Here is a 16751-nt window from a genome sequence, read left to right on the forward strand (position 1 = left end):
TCCAGGGCAAATGCAGCGCCTGCAGGGCTTGAGCAGAGCAGGGAAAGTCATACTCAGTGGTTCTCAACCCTTTGGTCCTCTAGATTTTTTTACACTTCAAACCCCAGAATCCCTCAACAAGGAGCATACTGACTGGGACTCCTGGGAATTGGAGTCCAAAACACCTGGAGGCCCCAAAGGTTGAGAGCCACAGTCCTAGTGGCTTAAAGCGACTCTGCTGCTGCTACAAAGCTACGCGCTTCTTCTCAGCAACAGACCCTCGCCGTCGATACATGACCTGGCGGCCAGGGGGCGCGCGAGGGCCACGCCGGGAAGGAGGAGGCGGCCGCCGCTCTGCCATTCGAACTCTATGGCCGCCGTCTGTAGCTCACTTCTGGTGCGTCAAGGCAGTCCGCTTCCGGTTCCCTCTTGCTGGAGCTCCCAAGATGGCGACGTCTCTGGGATCCAACACGTACAATCGGCAGAACTGGGAGGATGCGGTGAGAGACATGAGGAGGGAGGGCTCCGTCTGCACTGCGGGAATAATCCAGCCTGAGAGTGCTTTGACTGCCCTGGCTCCATGCTCTGGTGCCACCTCCAACTACCCTTCTCAGAATTCCAGAGCATGGAGCCAGGGCAGTCAAAGCACTCTCAGACTGGATTATTAGGAGGTGTGTTTTGGGCCGACATTAGCCTCTTGGCCCTCCCGGCTGAGGCGTCTCGGAGATGTAGTTCAAAATCTCTTAATGCAGTTTGAGACCCCTTTAACTGCCCTGGGTCAGTGCTAGGGAACCCTGGGAATTGTAGTATATTCTAGCACCAGAGCTGTTTCTGACAGAGAAGGCTAAATGTCTGACAAAACTACAGTTCCCAGAATCCCCTAGCATTGAGACTTAGCAGTTAAAGCGGTCTCAAACTGGACTATTTCTGCAGTGAGTTTAGGACTCAAGGCATCTTTTGGGGAAGCATGGCATAAGGATGCTGGATGTGTTGCAGATAGCGCTGCACTTGTCACTAGGGCTGTATGCAGTATGACTGAATTGCCCAACTGCAATCTGGAGGAAGAGGAGGTGTGTCATATCGACAGTGTCATTTGAGAGCTTTACCTAAACCTTAAACATGGGATTGTACTGTTGCTGTTGTCTCTGAATGCCTTTTTACTCCTTTGATTCCTGCCGCCCAGGTACTTGGAAAAACAACACAGCCAGCCTCCTGTGTCCTTGGCTTTCTTATCCATGGATTCAGCCATCCATGGCTTTAAAATGCTTTTTGTTTTGTTGTTGTGGCAAGTATACATTTATCACTTCTGCTCTTATTATTTTTGCTCTTATTACTTGAGAAGCTGTCACACTTCTCTTAATCCCTCCAAGGAGCGCCCAGCAATTGAAAGCTTTCTGCTCTGGATCTGAAACAGTGGTAGATTCACTTCTTGATTGAAGGAATGTCGAGAGTTCCTCTTTGTCTCTTGCGGTTGTATCTGTATGGGAAAGTGGTGTGTATCATGGCCTTCATTTTATTCAGTAAATAGTTTTAAATTACTGGGGACATTTGTGAATCCCCTTTCCATTGGCCAGGAACGCAAAATGATTTGTATGATAAGAACGAGACTGTAAAGGTAATAGTAATAGTAATAAAATTTATTCGGTCATTGACCAGTATAAAAACAAATCACACAAGCAACATATCAATATAACAATAACAAATTAAAATATAAACTGATAGTAGACTGTACATGTACGGTATCAAACAGTTCTTTCTACACGGTAATAAAATGGCCATTTGACAGCTGAGGGCGCAGTTTACAAACAATATAACAGAATTTAGCCACTTTAAGGGATACTGTAGGATCATTGTTGTCCAATAGGAGGCGTAAATAAAAGGAGTCAGGTTTGCCTGGGAATTTACACAGTAGTGGGCTAATCAGTTGGTGACGAATGTCTCTATAGAATTGACAATAAAGGAAAACATGCTCATTGGTTTCAACGGTGCCCGAGCCACATGGGCAAAAACGGATTTCAAAAGGTGTTTTTTAAATCTACCTTCCAACATGGCTGTGGGCAACACATTGAAACGTGCCAGAGTTAGAGCCCTTCTGAACTTCGGGAGAGTAACATGGAACAGATATGGAGCTGGGGAGGGGACCAAAACTTGAGCACTGAACATGACATATTTTGAAAGGGAAGTGGAGTCCATATATCTTTCTGCTTCTAGGATTTTTTTTTTAATAGTAGATTTGGCTTGTCATTAGTAATGCCCAAAGAACTATAACGGCTATTTTAAGATTTTTTTTCACTAAAGGTGCTCAGTTCATTCCAGCCGCAATTAAACTGTTTAATGCCAAGGTTCGCCCTCAATTGCTATATGGAGCCCAATTGGGACCATATAGTAACATAAATGTAATTGAACGTGTGCAAACTAAGTTCCTTAGGAGAATCTTTCAGGTTGCCCATTGTGTTCCGAACGCTGTTCTCAGAAGGGAGGCTGGGACTATTAAAATAGAATCTAGTCTGTGGATCAATATACTTACCTATTGGCAAAAATTGCATAAAACTTCTGGAGGTCTGACAAATTTAATTTTCCTGGATTCCTTTAAATCCTCTTGGGAAATTTCCCTCCTTAAGAAATTAAATGAGCTTGGTCTCAATAAAAATGAAATTTTAAAGCTTGACTGTAAAGGTTGTTGTTCAGGATCTGGTGAAATGTGTCATTTTAGCTCTGAAATCCAATTATTTTCTTTCACGTAGGACTTTCCCATTTTGTGCCAGACGTGTCTTGGAGAAAATCCCTATATTCGAATGGTATGTTTTTCCTGTGGTTTGGTACTAGAACAAGCTTGGCATAATAAAGATTAGGGGGGGAAAACAACTAACTTCTGGTCATTTTCTGAGTCCTATTTTTTTTATTTAAAGAAATTTGATTTGCCTCTGGAACAATGTATGTATGATATAAATGTTACATGCATACCTATAAGCCATAGGCTCTCATTTCCTTGGCAGCAAGTTATGTAAAAAAAGGTTATGGTGAGATGAGCATCTGAACAGTTGAACATTTGGTCCTCACAGAGTCTTCTACAATCCGAAGGGTGCTTAAGCCGAAGTAAATCCCCTTGAACTCCTTGAGTTTTCACCATAAATATAGTGCTGTGCCTCATTGGTATTTCCATGCTTCTTGTAAAAATGATCTTTTTGTGACTCTGAATTTTTCACACATGCTCTGTTCTAGAGCCCCATGTACACTCTTGGGTGTTGTTCATGAATTTTAATAAGGAAATGGTTCCATAAAAAGTCTCCTCTGTCATCAAAGCCTCTCCCATTACTGCCAAGCAATAGGTAGTGGCACCTACATATCAGGTCCATGCAAAGGGCTTACACTCAAGACAACAGATTATCCTCTCTCTTTGTATTATTTTAATTGTTGGAAGCCGCTTTGATTGTTTGTTACAAATAAGTGGGATATAAATAAAAGTATTCTTATTATGACCTTAAGACTTGTTAAGTTTTCCTAAAACATAATGTGAGGGGTTTTTTTGCATGTTCTTACCGCTTTCTGTTCAGTGGAAATAGAAGCTATATGTGAATTGCATCTGTTTTCTAAGACAGTCTGAACAGATGGAAGTCGTGTGGAGGTGGATTTGTGGAAACTGATGAAGGAATATACCTTTAAAAAAACATATGATTTTGTTAGTTAGTTATTCTTTGTAACACACATTTCCTTTATTCCAGACCAAAGAGAAATATGGGAAAGAATGCAAGGTATGTTTGCCATTTCAAAGAAAGAAGTCTGGGAAAGCATAATTCTAAAACGTTGCAGTATAATATCTAAAAGTATGGGAGGCTAAGAGTTAAGTATCAGCCTTTAAGCATAAGCATTGAATCTTACTCATATAATTCAGTTCACTTAATCACTGTAATATGTACACAATAGTGCTGCTAGTGCCACACAGGGGAAAATCTCTTGAATAGTATAAATAACAGTGCCATCAGTTCAGTTTGAAAGATATAATGTTTACTTCTTTTCTTACATTTTATTTTTTAGATATAATAATGTAGTGAATTACCTGGAGAGATTTTACTCATCTCTCCTAGCAGCAATAACTGTAAAACAGAGTACATATCATTGTTTCAAAGTGATTAAATATGTTGTAACCAGTTTTCATCTGTACTGAATCTTCTCAAAATTTCGTAATTTTATGCTGAATTCATGCAGTGATGTTACCTGTATTCGATGTACTTGACACATGTTTTTAAAAAATGTTTTGATTAGGCTGATACATGCTAATGTAATCTTTGCCTTAGATCTGTGCCAGACCCTTCACAGTGTTTCGTTGGTGCCCGGGTGTACGAATGCGCTTTAAGAAGACAGAAGTGTGTCAAACATGCAGCAAGCTGAAGAATGTTTGTCAGACCTGCCTCCTTGACCTAGAATATGGTATGTTGTAATTCTGTTAGAAATGGGAAATTTAAAATTAGCACATCGTTACCCGGCAACAGTGTAGGAACAGAATGTACTCTGTATGTGGGCTGTTCCTACTGCAAATATGGGCTTGCATGCATTAAGTGCCAGGAGGGAAGAAATCATCACATATACCATCCAGGGTGATATTGGCTCTGGTATCATGGATCTGTCCGTTTGAGGAAACTGATTTGGGTGTTCCATTTCCCAGACAGGTAGTCACTATTGACACTTGCTTAATAATGAAATGTAAGTTCATTTTGCTACTCTGTAGCACCAGGTTGTGGTTACGATTACTGGGTTGTGGTTTATGGCTTTAAGCCATGCCGTGTATTCAGACTGGGATCCAAAGAGCTGTGTGTGATGTACTGTGTGATGAACACAGAGGATTTTTCTTCCTCTGGGACTGTATAGTCGCCCTCCGTTCTTGTGGACTTGAGATCCGTGGTCTTGAATATTCGTGGAGGGGTGACCTCCATTATTTTCAGTGGGGTGTACCCCATTCAAGCCTATGGGGCTTGAATATTGGCGAGTCACCTCAACATTAGGAGGAACTTCCTGACAGGGCTGTTGAACAGTGGAACACGCTTCCTTGGAGTGTAGTGGAGTCTCCTTCCTTAGAGGTCTTTAAACAGAGGCTGGATGGCCATCTGTTGGGTATGCTTTGATTGTGATCTCCTGCATGGCAGGGGGTTGGACTGGATGGCCCTTGTGGTCTCTTCCAACTCTACGATTCTATGATTCTATGATTCAGTAATGTATCAAAAGGATAAAATAGTAATTATCAAGTTGGTATGAAGAGCAATTCATAATTGAATAATACACATTTTTCTATGGAACATTTCCCTACATGGTGTCATACTCATGTTTTTGGACTAAATAACTAAAAACTGGCCATTCTGGCTGGAGTCAGTGGGAATTATAGTCCAAACATTGGAAAAGAAGGGGACTAGCAGGTATGCAGACAAACACTGTTAAACTGAAAAAATATTCCAGGTGTGGTTTTTGCATGTAATTTTGTAATTTTCTTTAATATATTCAGTACCAGGCGATCTTTACTTTATACTGTTGATAAATAGGTTCAGTAGTTTTGTGTTTCTTTGCATATACGGTTAGCTGCATTTATGATAACACAGTCGCTCCTCCTAACTCGCGGATCTCGGATCCACACCCTCGCTTACTCGTGGAGGGGCGACCTCCACTGTTTCCAGTGGTGCATGGGCCTTAGCCATGTGCACGGGGGCACACCCATTCAAGCCTATGAGGCTTGAATATGCATGAGCCTCTGTTTGCGTGGGGGGGAGGGTCCGGAACAGATCCCCCACAAAAATGGAGGGCCAAATGTAGCTGCTTTATTATTGTGTCTTTATATTAATTACATTTTGTTTTTCCACTTAATATTAGGTTTACCTATTCAGGTTCGCGATGCTGGACTCTCACTTAAAGATGATATGCCCAAATCAGATGTTAATAAAGAGTATTATACCCAGAATATGGAAAGAGAGGTGAAGATATGTCACTTATTTAATCTGTGATATTAACTAGATAATTAAGGTGTGAATCTCCTGCTTGGTCTTCTTATGCATGTCTGCTTGATTTTTAGATCATGAACTCGGATGGGACACGACCTGTTGGTGCCTTAGGAAAGGCAACATCCACCAGTGATATGTTGCTCAAACTAGCTCGGACTACCCCTTACTACAAACGCAACCGTCCACATATCTGTTCATTTTGGGTGAAAGGAGAATGCAAAAGAGGAGAGGAGTGCCCCTACAGGTATAACTGTACTCCACATAATAGCGGGATAGGGGAGGGAAATCCACATGCATTGAAAGATGCAGAAAATACCAATGAGGGTGTAGCAGTATAATTATAGAGCACATATTTACCAACTACATAGGATGGGAAAAGCTGGCAAAGCAGCACCAGTGGCACATTTTTATTCCAGAAATTTGCAGAATCACTGTACAGTTGATAACTAAGATGCAGTTTATTTGCTTGATACTGCACATTACTGGTGTGAAATATATCCAGGGACAGCCTTATTGGCTTTGTTTCCCAGTACCACTTGGCCAGAGGGAGAAATGGCTTGCCTGCATAGATATCCTTCCTTGTTCAGAACACTACCATCAACATCTTGACAAAATGCAGGCCTGTGACTAATGTCAGTTTTTCCCCCTGTGTTACCTTTGTCTGATGGAAGAAGCCAGTGGAGCTTCGAAAGCTTGCAACATATATTTTATACATTTTGGTAGGTCCAATAAAGGTATCACTGTTTTGTGTATTTTAGATATTGCTAGTATGATTTATCACAATTTTCCTTATTTTAAAAGACTAGATGAGGTGGACGCAATTCAAATTAACAACATACGTCATAAAATATTGTTTTTGAACCCTTAGACATGAGAAACCTACAGATCCTGATGATCCTCTTGCTGATCAGAACATTAAAGATCGTTACTATGGTATTAATGATCCTGTGGCCGACAAGCTTCTCAAACGAGCTTCCACAATGCCACGTCTGGACCCACCTGATGACAAGACAATTACCACGTTGTATGTAGGCGGCCTAGGTGACACTATCACTGAGACAGACCTTAGGTATGTCTGCATGTATGTTTCTGCTTCAGACCCTCTTTGATAATGTTGACTGTTTCTTTGAGTATGTCTGCACTAAGACATTATTTTGGAATGTCTGTCAGGATATATTGAAAAGACCAATTTACAGAAATTGATTTTTGGGTGAAGGGCTTCATTTAAGACTTCCTTTGAGAGAGCCAGTGTGGTGTAGTAGTTTGAGCTTTAGACTATGACTTTAAGGATCAAGGTTCAACCAGGGTTCCAGGGCTCAGCCATGGAAATCAACTGGATGACCTTGGGCAAGTCACACTCTCTTAGTCTGAGAGGGAAGCAAAAACAAATCCCCTCTGAACAAATCTTTCCAAGAAAAGCCTGTTATATTATCACTATAAGTTGGAAACAACTGGAAGGCATACAAAAATCAACAATTCTTAAGATTTGCAAAGAGAAACTCAATACCTTGCTTCTATTGTTCTCCCATAGTCTTCCACACTCCTTTTTTTCCAGCATCCCAAGGTCGCCTTAGGCAGCCCTGGACCAACCACAACATTTCTTTAAATAGAGGTTGGATAGGTATATCTCAAGAGTGCTTTACTTGTATACTTCTGCATGGCAGTGGGTTGAACTAGATAGCCTTTGCAGTCCCTTTCAATTGTATAATTCTCTGAACTATAGAGGTATGCTAGAATACATTTATTGTACTCCTTCATGCCTATCTTGTTTTTCTTCTCTTGTATACTGTGCAGTGTGTAAAACAGATATCATTATATCAGAATATATTTGTTCCTCAGGAACCACTTCTATCAATTTGGTGAGATTCGGACGATAACTGTAGTACAGAGGCAGCAGTGTGCATTCATCCAGTTTGCTACGCGGCAAGCTGCAGAAGTAGCAGCAGAGAAGTCCTTCAATAAACTCATTGTCAATGGACGCAGACTGAATGTGAAATGGGGCAGGTGAGTGATTAGGCAAAGAAGAAAAAGCAGCATCACATTGTTGAGTCGAAGGCTTTCATGGCCGGCATCCATAGTTTTTTGTGGGATTTTCTGGCTATGTGGCCATGTTCTAGAAGAGTTTTTTCCTGACATTTTGTCAGCATCTGTGGCTGGCATCATCACATTGTTCTTCCAGAGAATCTCCTTCACTCTCCTTCTCCTAGTGTTTTTCACTCAGCAGAGAGTTCTAGGCATAGGCCTTGCTATAGACCTTTAAATATACTAAGGATCACTTGTTTTTTTGTTTGTGTTGTTGCTCCTTTTGGTTGATATAAGGAGTGAGTAGTCAGATATCAAGTGTTTCCAGAAAAATTGTTTATATAAATGGTAAGTACTTTCCCCTATAAGGTGCTTTTTGTCAGTCCTTGGCTATGCTAATTTTTTAACCTTGAGGTCAAGGGTTTGTTCATTTTACTAAAAGGTAAAGGTTTTCTCTTGACAAGTTCGTCTACCCGTGTCTGACTGTAGGTGGCGATGCTCATCTCTGTTACTAAGCTGACGGAACCAGCGTTGTAAAAGACAATTCTGTGGTCATGTGGCCAGCATGACTGCACAGAATCCTGTTACCTTCTTATTGTCAATTTACTACTTGACCATAATTTCAGTGCTTTTTCTTGTTTTTTTAAGATCTCAAGCAGCCAGAGGGAAAGAGAAAGAAAGAGAAGGGACCACAGAATCTGGTATAAAACTGGAGCCAGTCCCTGGACTACCTGGAGGTAGGAAAAATGCTGCAGTGGACTTGGATTTTTCTTATCTTTATCTTAATTGGTGAAAAAAAAATGTTTACCTGGTGGATTTTGTATCTACAGCTCTTCCTCCTCCTCCTGCAGCAGAAGAGGAGGCTGCTTCTGCAAACTACTTCAACCTACCTCCCAGTGGCCCTCCAGCTGTGGTGAACATTGCCTTGCCGCCACCACCTGGCATTGCCCCACCTCCGCCTCCAGGTAACTGGCTTTTTTCCACCTGGAGAAATGGAGATCAGACTGTGTTGTCATTTTACAATTTTATTTTTTGTTGCTTTAGTTAATCTTTTGTATGAATCTTGGAGTTTTTCTTTGGAGTTCCTCAATGAGTTAGTTGAATTTTGTGCTTTCGCAGCCACATTTATTTCCTTAATTTTCCAGTAGTTTTATTATGACCAGGATTTTAGATGTATTTGCAGCAGGCTATTGGGAGAAAATCCCAGAGGAAAGGGGATTGTAGGACTGTTTTTGTCTGGGAAATTTACATCCCAAACCCATGCATGATTATTAGAAATTATGACTTGCTGAATTCAATGGGCTTAACTGAATGCATGTTAGATTTCCACTTTGCTTCTGGACTATTTTACAAGTATTTAATATCATTTCTGTTTTGAAATGTGTGAATTTTAAAAAAGGGATGGACTGCCTGTTTTTGTTGTTGAGATCTTCATTTTCTTGCGGGTAGATTTTGTAGTTGATGAGATGGCAGTTAACCAAACCAAGTTTCCTTTCTCTCTTTTTCTTCCACTATTTCTCTGCTATACCCTTCTCTTGATGTCTTTCTCTGTTCCTTGCTGTCCTTACCCAGTGGTCTGTTTTCACTTACTGTTTCTGGTCAGAAATTAGGCCAGTGGGTACATTTCATCAAAGCAAAAGGTTGCATAGGGCCATAGGTTGCCCACACTTTATTTAAAGTAATGCAAAAGCATATATAGCAGGGATAGCAACTGTGCAGCCTTCCAGATGTTGGGCTGCAATTTCTGTCATCTCTCATGATTGGCTGGGTTGGTTGTGATTGGTGGAAATTGCAGCCCAACAGTGTCTGGAAGGTTGTATGTACATATAATTATGGCAATTAAATAATTTTTACAGTAACTAGAAAGCAAAAAAAAAAAAAAGGCATCTCAGTCAAAGAAAACGAAGCTGAGAAAATGCTTGTGTGTCAGGTGCCATCAGTGTATTAGTCTTATGTAGAGAACGTTTGATTTGTTGTAATGCTATGTTCTGTTTTTATTCTCTAGGTTTTGGGCCGCACATGTTCCATGCCATGGGTCCCCCGCCTCCTTTCATGAGGGCCCCAGGTCCCATCCATTATCCGTCTCAAGATCCACAGAGGATGGGTGCCCACGCTGGGAAGCACAACAGCCCCTAACATCACCAGCTCATTTTTATTTTTTTAATTTTTTTTCTCTCTATCCCCTGCCCCTTTATAATGGAAACTTATGTTGGTAGCATACCACATTCAGTTGTAATCAGTGGGAAACTTCCTGTGCATACAGCACAGGCTTAGTCCTACTGTGTTACACAACTAAAAAAATCTTATCACCTCTGTAACCAAAATACCTAAATTCTTGATAAGGAAATTGTGATCTCTGCTTAAACAAACCAGCAGAGAAGTCAGCTGGAAGAATTTGATTGAGAATAGTAAATCCCATCAGTGTAATCAATTTTGGGCACTTAGAAGTAAAGTACTCTTTGGAACAAATAAATAAATAAGCCAGTTTAATAATCCCCAGTCAGTTACACAATACAAAGTAGCCAGTCTTGTTGTTCCAAATGGCTTGGAAGCACCTTCATTGCTATTTGAATGTCAAATTACTGTTTTGCCATTTAAACTGAATTCAGGTTCCTTGCTCCCTTGAGCTGGAGCAGAAAGATGACAGACTTGTATGAAGGATGTACAAATGGCGTGCCACTTTTTGTTAATGATATTTCTCATCATTCATGGTCTTGTCTGTGATAAATGCTACTAAGCTGTTGAGGTGACAACAGCAAGTGCTGGAGTTGTGGCCTACATGGCCTTCATGACCATTTGCTATGAAAACTAGTCGGAATTATTCCCTAGCTCAATATTTGATTGCCAGTGGCTGTTTTAAATATGTGTTTTCAATATTTGCCCTGTACCATCTGTTTTCTGCATCAAGTCTATAAGGTGTCCTAGTAAAGAGAATCATATTTTTTACCTATTTGCAAGTCTTGCTCAGTTCTTTTCTTTTTAAAAAGAAAATTTTGTACTTGACAGAAGCTTGTCATGGTTACCTTGACCTTGCTTACAATGGCAGCTTCAAAAAGAAACACAGTTTAGAAAAGCTTAGGTTTGGATGACAGCTTTTCAGATCCCTGTGTTGGGGGATTCTGGGAACTGTGGTCCAAAATGACTTTTTTGAAGCCCTTAACAAGAATTGATTGAACATTTAATGTTAACATCATTTCCTAAAATACAGAAGTAAATGATAAACACCTGCACAAATACTTCTTGGGTCACTCAGTGTCCTGAAACCTGCTGACAGGGTGAGATTTTTCAGACGTATCCAAGTCCTTATTTAAGCAATTGCAAGGCATACAAAAGATCTTACAATCACATTAGAGATAAGCCTTGCCTGACAGCTTTTATTAAACAAAGGCTCAGATAGCAACAGTGAAAATTTGCACTTCATCTTAGGGCGAGGTTCATGTAGCTTTGCAGATCAGGCTATCTCACATTCAGGTCATATCATACTAACAGTGTATGCTAGAACTTGCCTAAAAGAACAAGTGAAATAAGCAGAAATTGCCCTTGGTTGTCAGTTGTCTATTAACATTTCTAATAGCTGTTTGTATTACAAGTTGGGTGGGGGGGAGGTAAGGTGGATATGCCTTAAACTATTCTGTTGAACCCTGCCATAGCACTTAACTGGTTTTGAGAAGCTGGGTTACTCTGTTGCAACAAAAACAACAGTCTTGTGACACATCTAAAGGCTAAGACATTACTGTGGCATCAGCCTTGGTTAAAAGTTTAACTGCAACAAATACGTTAGTTTGCAACCAAGAGGGAAGCTAGTTTTACAGTGACAGCTGTAATTTACACTTCATGAATATCTTCCTTCAATTTCTTTTGCAAGAAGAAATACTTGTTTACCAAATAACCAAGCAAGATACATTTAAAAATACAATTCCTTTTATTCCCCCTCCCCCAATTATCTTTCCAAATGTAAACATGATGTCCTGTTCATAAACCTGGAAGTGGACAGTTCTCCACTCACCTGGATTTTGTAACAAATAATAGACTGAAATTCCTACCTATTCAATTGCCCATTTGAATGTAAGATGGAATGGAAAGTCTACCCTTAAGTGTCCCAAGTAGTTATTAAGTGCCCCTTTGGTTTAAAGAGTTTCTCCAACAGCTAAATGTTGTGTTTAAAGTTGTTTTACAATTATTGTGGCCTCTTATTAATAAAGCTCTCAGTGAGCAAAATTCTGTCCTTTAATAACCACAAAAATATCAATATATTACCTGGCCATAAAACTGCAAAACTAATTCTCATACAGAAAAAAAAAAACATAAAGCTGAATAAACTACAAGCCATTAGTGAGTGCAGATATTTAAAAGAGCTTTCTTTTTACTGACAACAAAGTGTTGTGGCACCTTAAAGTTTTACAATGCCGAAGGCTCTTATTACTTTTGCTGCAACAGTCTTTGCATGGTTATGCTGCCTCAGAACTCATCTTGTAGTTTATTCTATTCCAGTGTCTGGAAGAATGGCACTTTTCCTTTGTCATTCTGTTCATATACTGTTGGCCCTCCACATCCATGGTTCTGACTTTTGTGGAATTGATTATTTGAAGATTTCATTAATACCTTCTCTCTAGGAATCTCTAGGTTCTCCAGCGCACCTTTGACAGAAAGTAATTTTTTTTAAAAAAATTATATTTTTATTTTTATCCCACTTTTTTGCCAGGCGATCAAAGCAGTGTACAACAGGCGAAAATATATCCATATATACATAGTACCCCCCCCCCTTTAAAACAAGATTAAACAGTATAAGACTAACATTTTAATATCCAACAATAACATTAGGCAGAGCTGGATAAATGGGAAAGTCTTTTTTGTGGCCAAGTATTTTATTCCAGGAAGGCCTGTCAGAAGAGATCCGTCTTAATGGCTTTTTAAAAGTTTTCTAGATTAGTAATTTGATGGATCTCGTCTGGCAGGCCAAGTTGGGAGTGGCTGCAGAAAATGTCCTCTGGGAGGCCACCGTCAATTGGTCTTTAAGGGCTGTAGAAAATTCCTCCCAGAGGACCTGAGTGTACGGGGAGGATTATATGGAAGCCAGAGATCCCTTAGATAGGTTGGATCCAAGCCATGTAGGCTTTAAAGGTGATAGCCAACACCTACTGTGCCCGGAAACTGATAGGCAGCCAGTGGAGTGACTTCAATATTCGTGATATATGGTCACAAATTGACCATAGAGCTGACCTAGAGGACCTAGAGATTACTAGATAAAACATTCTCTAGGCATTTATAGGATCTCCAGCATGATTCTGTCGACAACGCCTGGGAGATGTTGACCATAGAGTTGCCCTGGAGACCTAGAGCTTCCTAGAGAGGTGTTCTCTGAGGTTAAAAAAAAAGTGTTTTTTTCCACTTTCACGAGGGTCTTATCCCTAACACCAGGGAATGTGGAGGGCCCACTGTAGTATCTACATATACATACCATATTGGACATATCTGGACAATTTGACTGGACAAGTGGTCCACTTTTGCCTGTTGTGGGGCCTTCAGAGGGACTTGAAGACTAGTATGCAGCAATTTATTTTTCTCTGTTTATTTCCAGTGTCTGAGGAAGGAAGATCTCACTTTTGTGGTCTTAGAACTTGCTTCCATGGACATCATTCCCTCTCAAATGGTTGCTGCTCTGCCCATCTATTGCATTTAATCCTAAAGTTGTGGTTTCAAGAAAATTCCAGTGTTTTTATAATGGTGTCCAATAGGTTTACGTTTCCTGTTACATGTAATGTTTAACAAAAGTGAATGAGAACATGACTGTGTTGCTTTCCACAAGAGTGAATGGAAATATGAATTCATAGACAGGTTGGCCCCTTTGGAACTGTTCACCAGTTCATTTAGCACCACTGTGATAGGATATTGGGATCAAAAACGTCTTGGGCAGGGGTGGTCAATTTGCTGCCTTCCTGAGGCCACACAAACTGCCAAAAATATCTCCATAATAGAACAAAAACTATGATAGAAGCAGCCTGAAACCCAGGTTTTGTCTTTGATTTTCTTTCTTTCTTTTTTAGATTTTAATAAAACAGCTTCCCTCTTCCCATCTATTTAAAAGGTAAATTGCCATTCCTGTAGGCTTCCAGGTGTGACACTCTTCCACTCTTTTCTCCAGAAAAAGGACCCAGGGTGTCTAGAGGGGCTAAGGACCACACTTGCCACTGCTGGTCTTGGGCCTTAAGCTAGGTCTCACCCTCACTATTCAAAATCTAGTTCTTGTGTCAAATCTACAATGTTGAAATTCTTTGAAAATGGATTCCATGACAAGATCAACAACACAGGTTTTCAATCTTGATGAATTATTTCCTAGATAGTAAAGTAAAATCAATCTGCCAGTGAATCTTACTTTGATTTATGTAAAATCTCTGGCAAGTATTTTGACACGAACTAGATATTCAAATGTGGCCTGGTATTTCTGTTTTTGTAGAGCAAGCATGGTGTAGTTTGTTTTGAGTGATTGACATCAACTCTGGAGACCAGGGTTCAATTCCCCACTCAGCCATGACACCCACTGGGTGACCCTGGGTAAGTCACAGCCACTCAGCCTCAGAGGATGGTAATGGCAACCCCCCTCTGAACAAATCATGCCAAAAGAACCCATGATAAAGTTGCCTTACTGTTGCCATAAGTCCGAAACGACTTGAAGGCACACAAGAACAACAATAGATAAAATATAGTTCCTTTGGACATGCACCTGCTTTATCCTTCTCAAACCACATCCCTAGACATGCCATGCTCTTTTTGCTCAATTGAATCAACTTGTCATTTTGGCTTTTTGCTGTTTGGGTTTTACTGAGTGCTCACTGTAAGAAAAACCATTGTAAAATTGTATTCTACTAGGAAAGGAAGCTATCTTGTGGCACAAAAGGTACAGTAATGACCCTAAAGAAGGGGTGGAGGGGACAGTACACACAATGGATGAGCAACAAGCAAAAGCTATGAATCCCACTTTGATGCCATGTGAGTAGACTATCTGTATTAAAGAGGCTCCTTTCTGGCAATTAAAGTAGTAAACTGGGAACATGTATTTTAGGAAAAGAGAGCCAACAATATTACATCCAGTTACAAATCCTCCGACTCTGGCATAGCCTGTATCCAGCCCCGAGGTGTTCTGTTAAAACTGGGCCTGTTAGAAATGAGCTCCAGGCTGTTCATGGTGTCCGTGGGTTCTTCACCCATTTCAAACCCAGGGAATACATCATTCAGTAATTGTCCACCAAATGGAGTTGGTGTCCTGCAAGGAGAAAGAAAGGAGCAAGAGCTTTAATTGGTTTGCAAAGCAGCTGTTAAAGCTTAAATCTGGGTGACTGCTTGATCCTTCATCATACAGGACATTTTGTAACTGCCCATGCAATTGCCCATTATGAAAACTAATACTGTCCCACATTGTGCTAGTCTTCGCTAATAATTTACTCAAGCAATTATGCACTAGTGTCTTTGTAACTACAGTATGTGTGCGTATTTGCCTTCAAGTCACCTGAATTTCACAGGGTTTTCTTGGGCACAAGTACTCGGAGGTGGTTTTGCCAGTTCCTCTCTCTGAAATAAAGCCTACAGCACCTAGTATGTATTGGTGGTCTACCATCCCACCCTGTTCAGCTTCCAAGATCAGGTGGGATCTGACAACGTTAGATTATCCAGGTAGAAGTCTTTGCAACTGCATCTACAGAATTCATTAGCAGCATTTACAAATAGCATACAGTTGTCCATATCCGCAGATTCCACCCTCCATGTGGCTTGAAAATGTTCCCTCTGCCCAAAATTACAAAAAGCAAACCTTGATTTTGCCATTTTATGTAAGGGACACCATTTGGCCACATCATTGTATATAATGAGACTTTGAGCATCCACAGATTTTGCTAACCATGGGAGGTCCTGAAACAAAACCACAGCGGATACCTCCTGTATTTTGTTTAGTCCACTGGCTCACCACTGTCTTCTACTGCTTGGCTAGTTTCTATAGACACTTAGGCTGCTTCACAGATCAGCAAGTTGTGTTTAACAAGAGAAATGTACACATGCATTCATCTGAACATAAAAACAGAAGTGGGTGACTTCCTAGGGTTGGTGGCACATTGGGTGCCGCTCTGACACTGCATATGCTGCTGCTGCCACTGCTACAGCAAAGAGTGGGAGGGAAGGAATGTTAGATACATTTTGAAACACATCTAAATTTTCCTTCATCTTGAAGGTGTGCCTTCATTTTGAAGGTGTGATTGTTGGCTGAGAGGCCTGTCAAACCTACAAGAAAATGTTGTTTCCTCTTCTGTTGCCAAAAGTGTACCCCCCCCCCCCCAATTCCCTTGCCTTTCCTTGAGTCAGAAATAGAAATGTGAAGGCTTGGGACTAGGAGGGCAAGAAAAAAAAGACCCTCTTTTTTCTCACCCTTCCTCCCCCCCTTGGAAAATTTGGGAAAAAATGAATCTATGGAATATTTTTTTTCAGAATGATAAATATAATAATTACAAAAAGGTGTTCATATATTAACAAACCCAAAATCAGTTTTTGAAAACTATTTGTGAGACCATGTACAGTATTAGTATCCATTCCAAATCTTGGTTCCCTTTTCTCAATATTTTTTTAATGGAAATGTGTGTGTTATGTCTGCTTGATACTATGAAGTGGTGATAAAATAATCATCTTTGTATAAAAAACTAGGGTGTATGGTTTCTTCTGTTTTTATTGAGGTTCCCCCTACTCCTAAAACTGGTGGAACAAAAGTGGATCCTTATAGTCCAG

At 40.4% G+C, this 16751-nt stretch overlaps 2 protein-coding genes across 2 annotated transcripts in view; one reads left to right on the top strand and one right to left on the bottom strand.

The window, feature by feature from the left end:
* Positions 1-381: 381 nt before the first annotated feature.
* RBM22 (RNA binding motif protein 22) lies at positions 382-10935 on the top strand. The gene is made up of 11 exons (XM_089528500.1): positions 382-479; positions 2724-2777; positions 3702-3731; positions 4275-4407; positions 5836-5936; positions 6035-6207; positions 6832-7032; positions 7803-7967; positions 8634-8722; positions 8816-8950; positions 9991-10935. The coding sequence occupies exons 1-11, from the start codon at positions 426-428 to the stop codon at positions 10119-10121; spliced, it is 1266 nt and encodes a 421-aa protein (XP_089384626.1). The 5' UTR covers positions 382-425; the 3' UTR covers positions 10122-10935.
* The window catches only part of MYOZ3 (myozenin 3), a 33699-nt gene continuing 27858 nt past the window's right edge, over positions 10911-16751 (bottom strand). Inside the window, exon 7 of the mRNA XM_089528489.1 lies at positions 10911-15246. Coding sequence (XP_089384615.1) covers positions 15075-15246 — 172 coding nt within the window. The 3' untranslated portion in view covers positions 10911-15074. The remainder of the gene's footprint in view (positions 15247-16751) is intronic.

Source organism: Sceloporus occidentalis, unplaced genomic scaffold (assembly GCF_023333645.1).
Source record: "Sceloporus occidentalis isolate IW3139 unplaced genomic scaffold, rSceOcc1.0.p SCAF_1, whole genome shotgun sequence".
Taxonomy (NCBI): domain Eukaryota; kingdom Metazoa; phylum Chordata; class Lepidosauria; order Squamata; family Phrynosomatidae; genus Sceloporus; species Sceloporus occidentalis.

What these genes read in the sequence shown, in the direction of transcription:
- RBM22 (XM_089528500.1), top strand. Translation starts at nt 426, where the DNA reads ATGGCGACGTCTCTGGGATCCAACACGTACAATCGGCAGAACTGGGAG. An exon ending in AATATGGGAAAGAATGCAAG is followed by an intron (nt 3,732 to 4,274) that starts GTATGTTTGCCA and finishes TCTTTGCCTTAG; the next exon opens with ATCTGTGCCAGACCCTTCAC. An exon ending in GGAGAGGAGTGCCCCTACAG is followed by an intron (nt 6,208 to 6,831) that starts GTATAACTGTAC and finishes TTGAACCCTTAG; the next exon opens with ACATGAGAAACCTACAGATC.